This window comes from Amphiprion ocellaris, chromosome 14 (assembly GCF_022539595.1).
Source record: "Amphiprion ocellaris isolate individual 3 ecotype Okinawa chromosome 14, ASM2253959v1, whole genome shotgun sequence".
NCBI lineage: Eukaryota > Metazoa > Chordata > Actinopteri > Pomacentridae > Amphiprion > Amphiprion ocellaris.
Window position 1 is genome coordinate 11,385,490 of NC_072779.1, and position 19,526 is coordinate 11,405,015.

Here is a 19,526-nt window from a genome sequence, read left to right on the forward strand (position 1 = left end):
GAGCTCTGTGGAGCAGCATTTGTCAAGCATATAAGGCTGCCTGTGGCACAGGAAACATTGCAAAGATAGAGAGAAGGACGGATTTCATGAAATATCAGCAATTTCTGGATGTAAATGTCATGCAGTCAATCAGGAAAGAGAAACTAAAAAGAGTCTGGCTAAGAAATATAAGCTAAAGCTTTTGGAATGGCTCTCACAGTTTCCTGACTTGGAGAAAAAAAAGTCTGTGGGTAGATCGTCCACATGCTGTGCCCACAAGGCACACGGAAAATATCTCATGACTTGAAGTGATCTGCAAGAAAGAGTGTCTGGAGTACTAATTACTGGCTCACTGACTGTCCAAATGATTGCAAATGCTGCAATTCTAAAATAAAATACAATACAGATTAAAAAACAGCATTAACATTTGAGGTTGTACTTAATTTGTGTGTTTGCTGCAGAGGTTGTATTTACTTCTTTTCCCTTCAAAAAGCAATAAAATAGAGAATTTGCCTCAAGGTGCAAACTACTTTATTTTCAAGTATACGTCCTTTGCTTTCTCTCAGTATCAGAACAAACAAGAAAACAGTTTTTTTATTCATGCATGCTTAGGGTATTTGAAATCAACCTTTTCCTTTTGTATTTTACATACAGATTTTAAGTTTTCTATTGTTGTGTAATTATTGTTCTACTTAGGGACAATGGATCCAAATTAGCTGATAGCTATCTCTGGTGTGATTACTTCTGATCATGCACTGTCACAGCAAAAATAAATGATAAAATAACCCAAAAATCTGGAGTCTATTAAACAATAGAAGAAAAAGAAAAATATTGACATTATTTTGTGCAGGATATTTAACTTTAAATCCTTAGAGAAGCCTTTTTAAAAGCATCATTTGATGAAAAACATGACACATAGAAGAAGAACGACTGTAACGGCAGTATGAATCATCATGTAAATACAGTTACTTTAGCTGCCATGTACATAAACCTTTATGCTTATGAAAACTTTACCAAAGAACAACCTGTAGACATCCTCTAGTATTTCCCCCGATGTCATCAAGCGAGTCTTTTAGCCGCCTGTCAGCATGGACTTCCTCTCGCTGCCTGGATCTCCTTCACTTCTCCTCCTGGGAGTCTGTACTGGAGCCTCAATAATTCTCTGCATATATACGAGGAACTCAGATGGCCTCCCACTTCTCTCTCTTTCTCTGCGTCTCCCTTTTTGTAGGCACAGTGGGATGGACTGACGGGGCACATTGTCCTTAATAAGACAGATGGCCTGAGGAGAGACTTTGATTTGGACATCATCAGCCTCAAAGAGGACGGCACTGCCAGGGTGAGCACAGAGGCCTGGAACAGCCAATTACACCACTCTCATGCTGCTTCCACGCCGCCTGATTCATTCCATTAAGGCGTGTCTCTGTCTGTGTCTGTGTGTATTGAAAACAGAGCGAGAGCTACTTTAGAGATTTTGTTTCCTATAATCCATTCACACATTTATTATTTAGCTTAGATTGGTCCCGTCATGAATATTAACAATGCTGCAACAAGTGTTTGTTTCTCTCCACACTGTGCTTCTTGTTGCCCTCTTTGGGATTTCTGAAGGGTGTAGTGGAGGGCGGAAGTCGCCTCACGAAAAGGTGGATCAAGGTTTGTGCCGGCACCTTGTTTGGTCGAAGCGTTTGTTGTTTGCCCCTCCTCGCCCTATTCTCACTCTATATGCCGTGCACCTTCCTGCTCCTTGCCTTGTCAACCTTGTTTCTCTTCACTGATTTTGTGTACAGCAATGCCATGTATTTGACATTTCAGTTTCCCGCCCCTCCTGTATGGGTATTGCCGCTCTTCTGACAGTTGTCAGAACTTTTTCAGGGGTAGTAGAAAAAAAAAATTGAATTCCTTTGTTTAAACATACATAGCAGCACCTCCATTAGAAATAAGACGTAAATCCCGCAATTTTACTTAATATAATGTCGCTCCATTTCCACAGCTGGAGGTTGTGAGTAGTAGGGAAGAAATAAGCAAACGGATCCTTCACTTTTGCAGAGACTCGTCCGCTACTTAGCAACTATTAGACTGCTGTCATGCTTTCAAGGAAATCATACAGGATAGCAGGATTTAATTGCAGCCACGAGGGATCCAGTGAGCGGAAGAGATGACGGCTTAAGTTGTGTTTGAAGGCTTGCTACAAGGCAGGCAGGCTTCCTTTGCTGGTGTTTGGCCCGTGGGCCGTTGCACAAGTTAAATGTCACTCTCGTGGATTTTTTAAAGATGTGCATCAAATCATCTTTTCAAGTAAATCCAAATAACTTAGATGAAGTTGAATGTTTGGAGCAAAATTCTTGTCAAGTGGGTTTGCTTTTAAAGTTTTATGAGTTTCACAACTCTCAGTTTAGTCTCACGACATATAGCTCCTGTAACAATACTTCGCCTCATACCTTTGCTTATTATAAAACCGATTATTTGATGAGTGAAAGAACAAATGTTGAATTAATTCATCACCTCAAAAGCAGTTTTTTTTCAGAAGCTGGCAAACTTCTTCCTCTTCTTTTCCCTCAGTTGTCAGGCAGACAGATGCTGTCAAGGTGCAGAAGCAGTGATTTCTGCTGTAATTTTAATTCCATTCAGTGCTTTTAGTCCTCAAAAGCCTCCCCTCAGAGGAAATACCACTATATGGTAAGCACATCACAAAAAACGCCAGACTTTATGGTCATGAAAAATGAATTATCAGTCCGTTGCAGTCGTGTTAGTTCTTGGGCACTGGAGTGTTAAATACACTCTGAAGAAGAGGATGAGACTAAACAAAGTAAAAGTCTCCTGAGAAATAAAGTATTTTCTCTTAAAGTTGTTGCCTACTCTGGAAATAATGTGTTTTTTCCCTCCTCAGCTTTCTTGGCCTGGCTTAGTAACGTCTCAAGCTCTGTGGTAACGGTTTTCCAGTCTGATTTGGTTCTGGATGAGGATGAGCTTTAGGATTCACAGATAACATTTTACTCACAGCATATGAGAGAGAATTCCTGTCAGTTTTTATGCCACACTGTGTTGTTGGGGAGTGCTCTGGTGCGCGTGATAAATTTGCAGGGTTATACACAGTAAATCCATGACTTAGGGGTTTAAAAGATGATGACTGTATGCATCATGGTCGTCCCAGGCTATATATTCTAGCATAAATTTCATTGACTTTGTCAGATTACCTTATTACTTAAACTTCAAGCAGACTAATCATGCAGCTGATATTCATAGTTCACAGTTCAACTACATGAGCTAGATGCTGTGAAGTCACACAATCTGAGCCCAAAACGCTCTCCACACGTCCAAAAATATTGTTCTTACTCTGTCCATTAATCTTTGAGATTGAGGACAATACAATTAATTAAATCCAACCCCTTTCACAGAGTTCCTCATCTGCTCTGTCCAGAGATAAGACAGATTTATGGACTCCAGCACAGAGTGGACTCTTGCTAAAGTGCCACAGTGGAGATATAGAGTGCTTTTAGCAAGGTTATAAGTGAGCACATTTTCCATCTGCCTGACGGTGTTAGGGAGTAATAAAGATGGAGCGTAATGAAGAGTGAAAAGCATGTTATCTTTCGGAATAGGTAATGCCACACAACCCTACTCTGCGAAATAAATTGTGTAAAATAAGGCTGTACCTTCTGTAGAGCTCGGTTTAATAAGAGGTACTGATGCGTTCACTACTACTCATCCTCTTATGCATGGAATGAATGAACAGGCCATTGTTTCTGAATAAAAACACCAAAATGCGTTACTTTTTGTTCGCAGAGTGAATTTGCCAGAGGAGGAAAAGCTGGTCTCTGTCACTTGCATTAGCTCTATTAACAATGAAGCGTAACAATTTAATGTCTTTAGCTTGATTGCATCACTGTCATGAACTCTCCTGACCTTTGGTTGGCTCTTTTAACACTGAGTGGATTTGAAGGGTCATAATCCGGCTGCCAGGCGTCTGTCCTAATCTGATAACTGTCTGGATTATACCGCCTGCTCCGACAAATCAGACAGTCTCATTCACACCATGCTGTCCACTATCCTCACTACACTACTATCTGATTCCTCCCCTCTTCATTCATGCTCTCCCTGCTGCTGTGATTTCCCTTTCTTCACCTTTGTATTCAAGTAGAGCTGTAACTAACAATTGTTTTTTATTAAGATTCAGTCTGAATTGTTGTGATACTATTACATTATCTATAAAATGTTAGAAAATCTACAAATACAAAGTAATTACCAACAGGCAAAGATCCAGCTATTTTAGTTTATTATTACATAAGCAACAAACCAGAAAATCCTAATGTTTAATGTGGCTCCTGGAAAAAAAGAATATTTGATATGAAAAGAAAAAGAAAGCAAGTTATGCAGCTGTACTATTTTAGATACATTTGAAAATGAACTTCTTTCTGCTGCCACTAGTCTTCATTTCAGTTTTAAACGATGAGTAAATGCAAAAAGATTCAATCCAAAGCAGTAATTTATTATAATGAACATTTGTTGTGAAAAGCAGCTTTTTTTCAGGCTGTACATTAAATTCAGTACCTGCGAGTTAGAGAAATCGCTGCACATAACAGGAACGATATTGGCTTCCTCCAGAGTGACTGCAAACATTTTACTTGATGCAGAGTCTGTTTGGAACAAAACGCTTCTTCGTTTTCATATTCACTGTACATTAAAGTTTTCAACACTTTGCCCAGAATCATCAGAGCAAAGCCTGAGCCAAGAGAAATGTCTTAGAGTAGTGAATAGAGCAAAAGGTTGAAAAGCAGCCAGGAGCGTCAGGTCTTTTAACCTTTATACTTACTTCTTTTTCATTTTTCTGTTCGCCGAATCAGAAAATGTGATTAATATGCAGCGTGTTGGAGCAGGTTCTAGTTTCCTGTTAAGACTTGGAGACTAAATAAGCATCTGTATTTGTTTTCTGAGATTAAAGAAATAATCAATGAGCTTATTTCCTTTAACAGCACAAGTGGCAGCGATCACAAATGATACATATATAGCCTCATTCAAAGCTTTCGCAGACGTAAACACGTCGGACATAAACTACAGTTTTGTTGGTCTTCAACAGTGACTCCGTCATGTGTTTTTTGATCAAAGCAGCAAATGTGGTTCACTAAATCTGAAGCCCTGTTTGCCTCTCCAGATTGCCGTGTGGAACTCGTACAAGGGGATGAACCTGACGGAGAAGTCCAGTCGAGACAAGAATAACAATGTGACAGACTCTCTGGCTAACAGGACTCTTATTGTCACCACAATACTGGTGAGGAGGAGGAAGGAGGAAGGTTAAACAGAGGACAGCATAGGGAGAAGGAGGGGAGTACATATGAGATGTGTAGAGCGCAGATAGAGGGGACAATAGAGGAAAACAGAATGAATGAATACAATGGTGTTCAGGAGAGGCTAATGAGTTCAATAGTATTTTCACTATTTTCTCTTATTGTCACACATAAAGGGTTACACACAAAGTAGATTCACATTCATCCTCTTCTTAGAATACCTACATGTGTACATTCAAAGAAAATTGGATTTGCTTTGTATACTTACTCTCTACCAAGACTCACCAGATTGAAAATAAAAATCCTGCTTTTTTTTTATATTAAAGGTTCCTCATTGTGCCTCTTTTCAGCAAATAAATTAAAGTCTCAAATATTCCCAGTGGGTCTTTCAGTTATTTCCGCTGAAATTACCACAAAGATGATTCATTCCACCATGACTGTATAACCCCTGGTTTTATTGACTGTTCTAAACTGGCTTTTTAGCTCTGAAAGCCAATTGGCTGCTGTTGTTCTCGCCCCCTTCAGGAAGAAAACTTGCTGTCTCCGTCTATAATTGACAGCTTGGAGCTATCGATCACAATTTCAAATTCACAAATCTGGACAATTGTTGACTAGTTATGTGTGGCACAGTAGTTGGAAGTTTTCAGGAATGGCAGATGTAAACATATTTATATCTTACGAGCTTTTATTTTACAAATCCAAATTCATAACAGTCAAAAGACACAATTTTTTTTTTTCACCCAATGGGACCTTTATTACTAAGAAAGCACAAAATTAGTACATCTTGAAAGCAAAAATTATATATTTTTTTTCTTTCTTTTTTCCTTATACAGGAAAATCCTTACGTGATGGTAAAGAAGTCAGAGAAGGAGCTGGTTGGTAATGACCGTTATGAGGGCTACTGTCTGGATCTTTTAAAAGAGCTCTCCAACATCTTGGGTTTTACGTATGAAGTCAGGCTTGTGGGTGATGGGAAATACGGAGCCCAGAATGACAAAGGGGAGTGGAACGGGATGGTCCGAGAGCTGATCGACCATGTGAGTTAACAGTTGAAAAAATGGTGTTAAAAAAAAAAAACATGTCCTCCACAAATTATTCAAGATTCAACATTTTATTTGCATATCCTCATTGTATTATTGCTTGTAGATTTACTTCTCAGTTTTAAGAGTTTATATTGCAGTAAAAAAAAAGAAAACTTTAACAAGGTTTGTATATTGTTGAGATAACCCTAACCATAGTTCTGGACTTTCAAAATGATTTACCAAATATAGCTATAAAAAAAAAAAAAATTTTTTTTTTTTTAAAAGTATAGGCATAATCAGAAATAACAGGACGTTTATCTTTAATATTTCCGGAGATATTGTCATCCAAGCATAGCATCAAAATTTAATGTATGAAAAGTGTGCTAGTATTTGATATATCAGACTTAAATTTCACAGATACCATTTTAAATATCCATAGACTGTGATTAAAAGCTTCAAGCAAGTCAGAGATTGTTGGATAGACGTCATCTGATGATTTGAGATTGAATAACCCAGTGCACCTGTAGTGTCTTACCTTTTTTTTGGGTTTCTTTTTCAGGTTGCAGACCTCGCTGTAGCTCCTCTGACCATCACCTATGTTAGAGAGAAGGTCATCGACTTCTCCAAGCCCTTCATGACTTTAGGTATCAGCATCTTGTACCGGAAACCTAACGGCACCAACCCGGGCGTGTTCTCGTTTCTTAACCCTCTGTCTCCTGACATCTGGATGTATGTGCTGCTAGCCTGCACAGGAGTCAGCTGTGTGCTCTTTGTGATTGCCAGGTAAGAGGATGGATTGATGCTTGTGATAATGAGATGATGTGTGATGTAATGAAAGAATATAATATAGGATATATAGTAGACAGTGACCTCCTACTCAACGATCCATAGGCCTGGTCAGCCAATGCAAGATTATGCTACCATTGAGCATTTTAAAACAAACAGTCATCACTGATGTATGAAATTCATCTGACAAAAGTCACAAATTGGCATAACTGCACTTCATCAATTCTCTGCTGCTCTAAAATAACCAAAATATGTGCTTTTAGCTGCCAGCTGCCACATTGGATTTCACTGTGCTTGTTGAGTAGCTGGGAGTAATTGCAAATTCTCTTCACCTTTCTCTCAAGTAGTGTGTAAAACCTCTGCCAACATGTTGCACCTAGCAACCCGTTAGTGAAATACGTGTGTTGTGAGAGTCAAAATGCAAATCAAAATAGAGTGTAGATTGCAGTGGAGAAGAACTGGAGGCATTCACTGATGTCAAGTACATGACTAGTGTTCGCGAGTGCCTCAAGATTAGCCACACTGCCGTCTTTATTTGAGTTTCCTTTCATCTCCCTTTCTTTCTGTTCTTTTATTGTCTTGCAGGTTTACTCCGTACGAGTGGTACAACCCACATCCATGCAATCCTTCCTCAACTCTGATACAGAACAATTTCACTTTACTCAACAGTTTCTGGTTTGGCGTTGGAGCTCTCATGCGGCAAGGTATTTCACTGACTGTCCAAGTGACTGCATCATATATAGTTTTAGATTTGCAGTGAATGAAATTACCAGTAGTATGAAAAAGAGAGAAGGTCCACCAAATTAGCAAACTACTTGATTTGTCCATGAGCTCAACATTGATAGCTAGAGCTGTTTTTTGAGCTGATTCCTGTACTGTCAGGTCAACATCATTTGCCTGTACCTCAGAAAACCATTAAGAATCACAGCTGAGAGATACTGGAACTGTTTATGATGTTTTAACACAATGTTTCAGATATGGTTTGTTATAGAAACAACTTGATAGCATTTTAGAAAGAAGAGTGTTTGGGATAAGACAAGTCATTTGTTAAGGTTTTAGAAACATTATTTGTATAATAATGACTGCTTAAGTGAGGAGATTTTTGTTGTTGCAGTCGTGAACATGCCTTAAAAACACAACGTTAACTGTCAGTTTGAAACTCAGGAAATCAGGACAACAGCAGTTTGTTTTCTTAATCTCAGATGTGTAAAGTCCAGACTTGGTCATTCTGCAACCAGACATTCTCCTTTGCTGATATTGTGCTTACTCTGACTTTTGGAGGGCATTTTCACTTAACCCTCGTGTCGTCCTGCAGGTCAAAATTGACCCGGTTTAAAGTTTGAAAATGTGGAAAAAAAAAAAAAAATTCACAGTCAAACTTCTGATGTCCACATTTTCAACATTTTTGGGAAATCTTTGAACATTTTTTGGTGGAAAAAAGAAATGTTTAAGATGTTTCTTAAGAACATTCACAAAAAAAATCAACCAAAATCCAGCAAAATTCGCTGGATATTGGTTGATTTTTTTGTGAATGTTCTTAAAGAAAATATTAAAAGTTTTACTGATATGTATATGTAATCACTTTAGATATTTTTAGGTTTTTTTGGAAGATTTTTACTAATTTTTTGAAAATATTTATGAGAATTTTCTTGCCACATTTGGGGGATTTTTTTTTTTTTGAAAATAAAACTTTTAAGGGAAACTTTTAAGGAATTATTGGAATTTTCTTCCTGAAGGTTTTGCAAATTTTCAGAAATTTGTGGGGTTTTTTTGCTGAATTTTTGGATTTTTTTCAGACAAGGAAACAATATTTTTTGGTGCCCATAAATGAGGACAACAGGAGGGTTAACATGATGAATGTGATTTTGTGGTGCTTGGTGAAACAGAGAGGTGAAAGGCCTTAATAACATCCACTCCATGCTGTCTACCCAGCACAAAAACAGCAGGCAGAAGAGGTTGCCAACAAGCTGGGGAACATAATTTGAGAAATACTGTTTTTTTTTTTGTGTTAGATGTCTTGACAAAACCCAACCATGACCAGAGATACACTTGATAGCTACAAATAAACACTTATTCTATATGGTGCTGTTTTAGCATTATTTTTGCACCAAAACCCCTGGTCAAATTCCTCGTATGTGTGAACCTACTTGGCAATAAATCGTTCTGATTCAGATAATGTAATATAATATCATTATAGTGTTTATCAACTTTCTTCAAGTTTTCTCCATCATGTTCTGAGCTGTGTGAATTTATATGTTGAGGGGTGGATAAAATTTATCCTCTCTTACTTTAAGCAGAGTCCCATAAAAGACAACATCTGGTGCATTATTTGATACTTCTTCAGCACAAATGCGCCTAATAGTGTGTCACCTGCTTTAGTAAAGAGGCACAGATTGCTATAATAGAGAGCTATAAATAATAAATGAAAAAACAGTACAGTATTAACTGTTATTACTGCAAATGATGTAGGAGAGGAATGCTGTTAGAGAATTGTTCATAATAAAAGTTAATATATGTATTTTTAACGCTCAGTGCACTCTATATGCAGCTGCCTATTTTAATATTAGAGCTCTTTAACTTGAGTCTTCAGACATTCAAATGTTATACCCATGAAGTGCTTTCAGGTTTGACAATGTGCCATAATGAAGAATACTGGGCAATCAATTCAGTCTTTGGCCAAATCAAAGTGAAATGAGTGTTATTGATTGAATATCCTCTGTGATAAATACCAACAGACCAATCGATTTTCCAACCTGTGATCCTTTAGCTGCAGGACTTGCAGCAACCACTAGATGCATGTAGTTGTAATGTCATACATACACTTTTCCTGCTGTAACTGCACGGCTTTGTTAAGTGGAATTATTAACATGTAGCTACACAGGTTTGCAGACATAACCGCAGCTGAGAATCTGTATTCGCTCAAAGAGAATATGGGTAAAAGAACTGGTGACAAGCTAAGAAGATCATCTCCACCGGAGCTCATCAGCAGTGCAGCATCAGTTATCATGGTGATCTAGCAGGTTCAAAGAGAGCCACCTTCATGATACTGAAAACTCTCCTTACTGACCCATTAATCTCACTTTGTCGTACCCTACTCTACACTACTGTAGCTTTAAAGGGCTACTAATAACAAACACCACCAACTCTATGCTGCAGCACTATCCAGTCCACTCAATGCACAGCAACAACTTTACTGACACTGTTCACTCTCCTCTAAACTGTTTAATTCAAAACATCAATATTCGCCTCTTATTTTCTCTGAATGCCCTTTCCGTGTAGCCTGGATCCACTTCCCATAAACTGCAGCCAAACCCTGTTATAAGAATTATGTTGGACTTCATGGAGACTTGATCTCCCACAAGGCAGGAGATTTGGGCAGGATAAGTCTGACATGCCTGATTGGATGACCGGCAAACCTACTCACAATATCCGTCCACAGCAAAATGCCAGCAACAAGCTACATTTGTCAGATTTGTTTGCTGTTCAGAAAGACGACTGTATTCATAAACAAAAAGACAAGAAATTGAAGCTTCAATTACGAATGGATACAAATCATAATTTCATTTCTAACCTGTAAGTCGTTTTGCTGAATAACACAGTTGTGTGTCCTGCTACTCCTGTTTTACTTTCTATCATCTAATCCAAAACAGGCTCAGACAGATTTCATAGTTTATACACTGTAAGCTGTCACCGTGTCATATTCTGCTTAATTGTGGCACATAATCTAGCTGGTTGGTGGTTTACAGTAAACATGATCAAGTTATGGTGCTCATTTGATTAATATTTCATTATGTTTTTGCATGATGTGCTGCTTCATTTTCTTGACATTCAGCTTTCAGATTTGGTTCTTCTAATTTGTAGTGTTATGTTTGCTTTTCACACCAATATATAGTTTTAGCAACTTTCTGGGAGAAAAAAAAGTAGTGCTAAGAGAGAAAATAACTATGCCGCTTTATCATTTGGAGCAGAAGTGAAAGTCCATTTGGAGCCCTGGTGTGAATCACTCTGTTACAACAACTCCATGTGAACCAGAGCACCTTGCTTTGGAAGAATATAGTTGTTCGACTTACACTTTGTACAAACACAAAAAGGCACTTATCATGCTCATGTTAGCTTATTCATTCCTGCATTATTACCAAATCTTCCACCATTTCTCTCCCTTTGCTTTCAGGCTCAGAGCTGATGCCTAAGGCCCTGTCTACTCGTATAGTTGGGGGCATCTGGTGGTTCTTCACTTTGATCATCATCTCCTCCTATACGGCCAACTTAGCAGCCTTTCTGACTGTGGAACGAATGGACGCACCCATCGACTCGGCAGACGACTTGGCCAAACAGACGAGGATTGAATATGGAGCTGTTAGAGACGGATCCACAATGACCTTCTTCAAGGTAAAGCCGATGCAAGCTCCTGTATGTTCTGTTCAATTTAGCTGCAAATTAAGTAGCTAATAAAGTTCAAGTTGTTGATCCTACAGTGGAATGCTGTACACAATGGTAAGCTGAATAAATGTTATTATATATTATGTTGCAGATGTCAAGTGGAGACCATTGCCAATACAGTGTATCATTTTCTACGCTAAAAACAAACCTTTTCTGTGATTCATTTTTCAAGAAAATGGTCTTCGTCTGTTCAAACCAAGAGCATACAAATCATATAAATGGATTCATCATCAGTGAAACTGTAAAATGTTTGTAGGCTGTAAATCCCCAAAAATCTACATCTAATTATGCCATTTTAAATGCAACCCAAGTTGTTTTTAGAACAATCTTTCAAATAAAAAATGTTCTTCTTCTTAAATAGCTGTAATTATCAGGTTAAAAGTCAGAATAAGCTGTGTTTCCTTACAGGTTTCTGAGCAAATTAATTGGGCACAGTAGTCGCAGTGTTGTGTGCTCACTTCTGAAAAAAATGTAGTTTTCCCCCCATCTGGCCGTCAGATTGAATTCACAATAACACAACAGCTTATTTGTATTCTGTATTCTATGTCATGCTTTTAGATGTGAGCGTGAGCCTGTGGTGCAGCACCTCCCCTTCATAAAATCATGGTCATATTCCCTCAGCTACTACCTCTATCATCCTGTGTTTTTGCCAAGCATCCAATTTTTTAAAAAAAAGACAAAAAAACAAAGAAACAGAGAGAGGCAGAAGCAATTACTTTGATTACAGGAATTGCAGGATGCATCAAGATTTAAGTATATGATTGGATGTGGAGAAGATGTATATCAGGATGACTTGTGTTTGTGTTTGGGGATGTCTGTGCTGAAGTTAGACATATGTTAACTTGTTAGTCCTCATTATATAATGTATCAGTGTGCTGGTGTCTTCAGACAGGGCTGTCACTTCCTTCGCCTCACAGCTACACACTCTCCTTGCATCCTGTGGCTCAGCAGGGGTGATCCATGCAGGGCTTTATCCTCCCAGATTGCAGCCAGTGATTACACTGCCTGGATAGGAGGAAGCAGGCTGTGTTGATGGCTTGAACAAATTGAATCAGCTGGAGGAGATTTAGAACACAGCTGTCCCATTTTCTCTGACTGAGCAAGGAGAAACAAACACACACATACACCGAGACACACTCTGAAAGATACATCCTGCTGTATATGTGTGTATGATAGTATTTCGAATCCAGTTAAGTGCATCTATGGTGTGTAAATCTGCAGCCTCAGACATGCATAGCCTATAATTTCCACATAAGTGCATTAAACTTCTGACAAACTTTTGCCTGTTTGGATCGTCCTTCAGAAATCAAAGATCTCCACCTATGAGAAGATGTGGGCCTTCATGAGCAGCAGGAAGAACACAGCGCTAGTTAAGAATAACAGGGAAGGCATCACTCGGGTCTTGACAACAGACTACGCCATGCTGATGGAGTCCACCAGCATCGAGTACATCAGCCAGAGAAACTGCAACCTCACACAGATCGGAGGTCTCATAGACTCCAAGGGCTATGGAGTGGGAACACCTATTGGTAAGAAAAATGACTTCCTTCCCACTGCCTTCATTGTCAAAAGGCAAATACATGTCTTTTTACTGTAATGGAACATGGATTTAACATAATCCACTTATTTTATACCTAAAATGAGACCAGAACGCTTCTATTTTTGACTGGTACCTTTAACACAGCATAACCCATTCAGACTTTCACACATCCATGACTTGTTCTCTATGATTGACATTTAACCTTAGTGTTAGTCAAAACAAGCCACAGAGAAGTAAATACTGCGCAAATCCCATTTACACAAGCACTGTTAAAAATGCACTGGAGGTCTTGTGTTACTAGAATAGAATTTTAATAGAACCTTTCTAAATGGAGGTCTTTGAGCTTTTGATACCAATTTTATTTTATCTGGATTTTGAAACTTTAAGTGCAGAGCTGTGATCCGGTATCCTCAGCATGCAAATGCATTACCATCAAAAAGCTCTGCCAGCTGTTCAAATGGGCAAATGCTCCTGTAAGGTTTTCAGCCAGTTTTGTTGGATTGAGTACTTAAACTGGAAGCAAGTCAACCTGCTGGACTGTGTTTGTAGTCGGGCACTGTTGGATGTTTACTCAAGCAGTACTTAACGTCTTGCATCTCTCTTGTGCTTTCTCTTTTCCTCTCGAGGTGTTCTTTAGTCTTTTATCTTAATATATTCTACTTTTTAAGTTTTACCATATCAAGAACATGCCTCACACCTGCATAAGTTGAACATATACATGAGGGGAAGTTGCCAAATGCATACATTTAAATGTATGGGCCCAACAGCGGGATTAATGAAGGTGTTCACCAGCAGAAGGTGCAGTGATTTCAAATAGAGCAATAAAAAAGTGCGTTGAAGGCTAAAATTATGCGCAAGGAAGCAAACAAATTCCAAAGTTCAAAGGTTCTTCAGCTGAGAGGCTCTTCTCTCCACAGACATTAGGAAGGCATACAAATCTCTGTACTTTCTCTGCATTATAGGTTTCTATTTGTCACCCATCCCTTTTTACGGTATATTTTTAACAATATGTCCTTAGATATCCTTAGATATCTTGTTCCCTCTGGCTGTCTTACCCTGCCATTCATGGCATGTTTTTTATGGATGCACCATGGGTGGAAGGCAGATCCAAAATTCCTGCAATGCGAGACAATAAAGTGAAGCTTGAATCTTGACACACCTCCACCAGAGACTCAAGTCTCCTTCATGTCAGCAGGACAACCTGATGAGCCTGTTGTCAGCTGCTCTCACTCTGCTGCCTTTAGAAAAGATCGTGCATTGCTGAAAATAAAAACGCCCACCACAGGATGGAGGAACGTCTGCTGCATAGATGATTAAGATAGATATATGGTAAAGTGGCACTTACCTGTGCTAGTACAGTCCACTCTGACATTGTCTGTATTCAACCTCTTTTCCCTTCAGGTAAAAGCCACTAAAACAAGCAAGTCTGAACTAAATGCAGACATATAAAGGGTACCTGCACCTCTTAGATACTGCAGCTGAAAATTCTGATTATCCTTAATTTCGGACACGAAGAGATGTTTTTGCCTGTGTCTCCATGGTTTCAATCTAGAGCAGTTTATGTGATACAGCATCAAGACTTCTGAATAGATGCAAAGCAGGAAAAAATGATGCCATCCTCCACTCCAATATCCAGCTGCTAGACAAACTGTTCGGGACGGAGTGTGCATCAGGACCATTTTTACCAATTACTGACTCATTTATCGGTTTGGCAGGATGAGTAGGGACTCGGCACAGGTTCAGGTTTAAGGTTAAACACATCCTGAAGAACCAAATACACAACTGAGTGGCACACCGCTTTAGGAGCCTTAGGCTGATACCCTCAGGGCAGATGCAGCTGTGACTGGGCTGAGCTGACAAGCTAGTCTGTTCAGCTCCTTCTTCACCTGATCAACAGACTTCAATGCACTGCTGGATATTGCGTGTTTGTGCATGTGTGTGTGTGCATGTGTGTGTGTGGTGGGAGTGAAGTCATAGCAATACCATTTAAAGAAGAGAATATGAATTGATGTGCATATGAAAGCCCAACTTGAAATGCATTTTAAATCAATACGTATTGCCTCATCCGGGCTGCAACGATTTTTTTTTTTAAATGTAGACATTAGAAAGTAATTATCAGTAAAGAATAACAAGAGAGTAGTGGCGTGCAATTGCTCTGTAAATGTAATGTGTTTCTATTCACCCTCGCCAGGTTCCCCATACAGAGATAAAGTCACCATCGCCATCCTTCAGCTGCAGGAGGAAGGGAAACTGCACATGATGAAGGAGAAGTGGTGGAGAGGCAACGGCTGTCCAGAGGAGGACAACAAAGAGGCCAATGCTTTGGGCGTGGAAAACATTGGCGGTATCTTCATCGTCCTGGCCGCCGGTCTGGTTCTGTCCGTGTTTGTGGCTATAGGAGAGTTCATCTACAAGGCCCGCAGGAACGCTGACATAGAGGAGGTGAGTGAGCCTGCTGTTCCTGGGCTGTGTGAAGATGACAAATGACCGGAATAAAGGCTGCATTTTGCTCACAGCAGACTCTAAAATGAGCTCTGCGTGTGAAAGTATCATTTAAAAAAGAATTACAGTTTAATTGTAGGTTGCTAAAAGCAAGAGTTTTATGGGAATTGAGAGTGTTCATTCTTTTGTCCATTTTTAGAGTGAGGAATGTTGTGTTTAGCTTTTCTTTGCTAGTTACTGAGTCATTTTTTGTGAAGAATAGAAGTTATTGTTCAACTTTATTTGCTCAGTTTTAATTAATTTGCTGAAAATAATACTTGCACTTGCAGGCGTTGTGTTTGCGGAAAAATCATTGCATGGATTTATGACTTATCAGTGTCTCGCAGTCCTCAGCAGTACACAATGAGCTCCACAGAGTAAAGAAGTGCTGAATTGTCAGCTCCAAACAACAGACAACTAAACCATTCATTCGCTGTTATTTGTGTAACTCAATTATTTCTTATATTCCCAGAATATGTCGTCAGTACTGGATAATCCCTGAACGTACATGCTTTGGTTCTTGTTTTTAGCGACAGAAAGACAACGCCATGAAAGAGCAATAATATCACACACACAATTACTTTGTTTGCTTTTGTCTTATTTTTGAGTTCTTCATGTTTCTCTTTATCCCATGTTTTTATTCAGTTATCAGATTTTCTTTCTAGTCTGTTTATTTCTTTTGTGTTCTCTCTTCCATCCCGCCCTTTATTTTTCTTTGCATCAGGCCTTTTGTTTCTTTTACGGGGTGCAATCCCGTCAGTTTCAACGTCGCGGTTCCACCTCTTCCTCTGGCACCTCTTTGTCTACCGATCTGGAGAGCGGCAGGCTGCTGGGGGATGACACAGAGTAGCCGTGGCAGCACATTTTCTACATCACATACTCACTCTAGATGATAGGTTTGTAACCAGTCATCCCTCCCTCTGGCCTTGTTGAAAATACCCCAGCATTCCTTGCACCTTCACCTGCAGTTTCACCCAATCCCGATTACTCAACTTTCAAAACTTGACCCTCTGGATTTACCTGACAAATGTCTGTTTTGTGTTGTGTCTTGTGGTTGTTTTCAGCTGCGATGTCAGTGAACTTTCCGGTACAACTTCAGGCCACAATAGACTGCCAGTTTTATTCTTGGTGTTGTGAAACCACTGATACATTCAGGCAACGTGGTTTCCTCCTCACACTCAGCACTAGAGTTTAAATAACTGGGTCTTTTTTTCTTCAGTAAAACAGAATTTTTTAGGGACTGGCAAGCTTGAATGCATCTTATCTTAATTATAAGTGACCTCTCATTTGCATGCTCTCATCATATGTGAGGAGCACTTAGCTGATTGAAGCCTGCAAATATGGACTTTTATGATAGAAACACTTAAGACATTAGGAAAGTGTAAGTGGTGTGTTTTTGTCCAAAATTATGAAAATTCTGTGTGATTTTCAAATTGCAGCATCTTATTTCACACTGTATAAAAAGTTCAGAGTGGTGCGAAGCTGTTTTCCTGCATCTGGTTAAGTAGTTTTCCAATAGAAGTTTTGGTCTCAGCAGACGTGTGTGTGTACTTAGGACGCCTTTTGGGAAATCAAAAGATAGGAAAAGTTATTTGAATATTTTCCTTCTCATTAACCTCGTTGGTGGACTGGTTTGGTTGACTGAAATTCGATTAACAGTGATTGAACAACGTGTCGAGTTAAGATGTCCCCTGACACGAACCGAGGGCCAAAAGTAAAGTTGTAACATCATAAATAACCTTTGGTGACTGCAGACCGTTTTAACTGAAGTAATGATGGATGGGACCACAGAGGAATATACATTTCAAGGGCTTTGCTGGTCCCCTGAACTGACCTTGTCATCTAGATCCATCCGTCTCTGAAGTAAAACCCAAGAAAATATTCAGTTAGGTATGGCACTTATTAGGTACAAAGAATAACTGATGCCACTACCACTGAAGGGCATAAAATCAGTTCACGTAACGAATGCATATTATATAAACCCTTTAGTAAAGGTACCTGATTTTGTGTTGTGTGTGTGTGTGTGTGTGTGTGTGTGTGTGTGTGTGTGTGTGTGTGTGTGTGTGTGTGTGTGTGTGTGCGTGTGTGTGTGTGTGTGTGTGTGTGTGTGTGTGTAAAGGTGAAATACACTCAGAGTGCTACGTGACAAGAGTCTGTAACTCTGCGATATGACAAGTAAATTAATTTCAACTTCATACTTGATTTAGTTCCAGTCAGGCATGGTTATATTTTTACAATGTTCTGCTAAGTCCAAAGCATATATAACTTCAGTCTGTGGTTTTTGGCAGCCTGTAAGGGCAGAATTTGGAACACGGTAGGTTTTCTCCACCGATGCTGAGTGTTACTGGTGTTCGTGGGAAACCCTGCAGGAAGCCACATTTGGTTGAGAAGTCTTAGGTAAAGTGTGAAGATAAAAGAAGAAGATCTTCAGGTGTCCTTGGCTCTAAAGACCCAACAGATAAACCGAAAACTTTGTGCTAGGAATGATGATTTGCAAAATAAATTTTGTGAAACACACCATCCAGAGGGAAGCAAAAATAAACGGCAAATAAGCATGATTGAAGATTAATGTGTTCAATGCAATGTAATATTCAGCAAATTTCCTGGGGCTTTTCATTTCAGACGGCCTTCTCTTTGATAATTTCAAATTATTACCATATTATGAATTCATAGCTTCCTGCAGTAGGATTCTGTACAGCAGACACTGCCCTTCATCTCTTGTCTGTGTAATTGGATTTTATGATGAGACAACAGGGTCTTTTACAACTCCTTTAGATACATTTACACTTCATGTGTGGTTTGTCATTTCCGGCCAGCTGACTTGAGGTTATTGGCTGCATTCAGCTGCACCCTAACTCCTAGAAGCTGATTCCAATAATTCCATAACTTGTGCAGTTACATAGCAGAGATATATTATTTTTATGTTAATACATTCACAGCCTTTAAACTAATGGCCAAAGTTCATAGAGATTGTGTTGGATTTATTGGAAATAATCTTTATTGGTGTCTTAACCCAGGCGTGTAATTATTCATCTCTTTGGCAGTGCATGTCTTTTAGCGCCGTGATGGAGGAGTTGGGCATCTCCCTGCAGTGTTACAAAGGCATCCGGAGGAGGTCGCGGCCTCACAGCGGGGCGAGGTCGGCTTGCATCTTCTGTCAACCCAAACGTACCCCAAAGAGGGAAGGAGGGAGACGAGACGAGAGCACTTGAGCCTCGAATCAGAGACTGCTATTTCATCATTTCCCACTTTTCAGATTTGTCTGTGGGCCACCAACTGGTATGAAGTTGTTTCCTCATCAACCCTGTCTTTAGACCGTCTGTGTGTGGATAGTACATGAAGCATTATAATGTAGATGTAGTGTACAGCATCATAGCCTTGTACCAACAGTAATAATGTTTAAAAAGGTGATGACTGCAAGAGTCAAATCTCTCTCATAGTATAAACTCATCGCTGTTCCCCTCATGGCTGTAGTTTACTGTTATGAGCAGTTTGCACAGTTGAATCTGCACACTTTCTGGATCCTCCCATTGTGTAAATGTATTACGACTTCACCGATTTTCAGAATAAAAAAGATTTTTGCATTTTTTTAAACTGTTGTGCGATTAGTTACTGTTGTTGCATATAGCCAGCGGTGTTTTGTGTGCCGCATGTTTCTTTTTGTATGCCTACTGGCAGCCAGCAAAGTGGCTTCAGAGTGGATTGCTGAGCCAAGCGTGGCCAGTGAAAAGAGATAACGACCTCTAAGGAAAGACGGGAACACACCTGCTGTTTTATACCCTTCATGGACCAACATCACAGACATCAAACCAGACACACACTCACACAGACACGCATACTGTAGCCACATGAATACTTGTGATCATGAAACATTGCTGTCAGTGCATCAGGTTTTAAAAAAAAAAAAAAAAAAGGATATACAGGGAGAAGGCAAGGACAAAGTGAGAAGGAGGTTTCTTTTTCCTTTTTTAAATGCGTGAAATCCTCAGGAGGTCA

The 19,526-nt window shown here is 39.4% G+C and overlaps 1 protein-coding gene across 5 annotated transcripts in view; it reads left to right on the forward strand.

Annotated features, from left to right (window-relative positions):
- The window catches only part of grik1a (glutamate receptor, ionotropic, kainate 1a), a 39,166-nt gene extending 20,042 nt beyond the window's left edge, over positions 1 to 19,124 (forward strand). For 2 of the 5 annotated variants that reach the window (XM_035953330.2, XM_035953334.2), the window contains 10 exons: positions 1,211 to 1,318; positions 1,588 to 1,632; positions 5,129 to 5,245; positions 6,095 to 6,298; positions 6,843 to 7,066; positions 7,655 to 7,773; positions 11,241 to 11,458; positions 12,813 to 13,038; positions 15,241 to 15,491; positions 18,575 to 19,124. In XM_035953330.2, coding sequence (XP_035809223.2) covers positions 1,211 to 1,318; positions 1,588 to 1,632; positions 5,129 to 5,245; positions 6,095 to 6,298; positions 6,843 to 7,066; positions 7,655 to 7,773; positions 11,241 to 11,458; positions 12,813 to 13,038; positions 15,241 to 15,491; positions 18,575 to 18,742 — 1,680 coding nt within the window. In that variant the 3' untranslated portion in view covers positions 18,743 to 19,124. The other 3 variants (XM_035953331.2, XM_023281240.3, XM_055017509.1) reach the window with 3 other exon arrangements.
- The last annotated feature ends 402 nt before the right edge of the window (positions 19,125 to 19,526 follow it).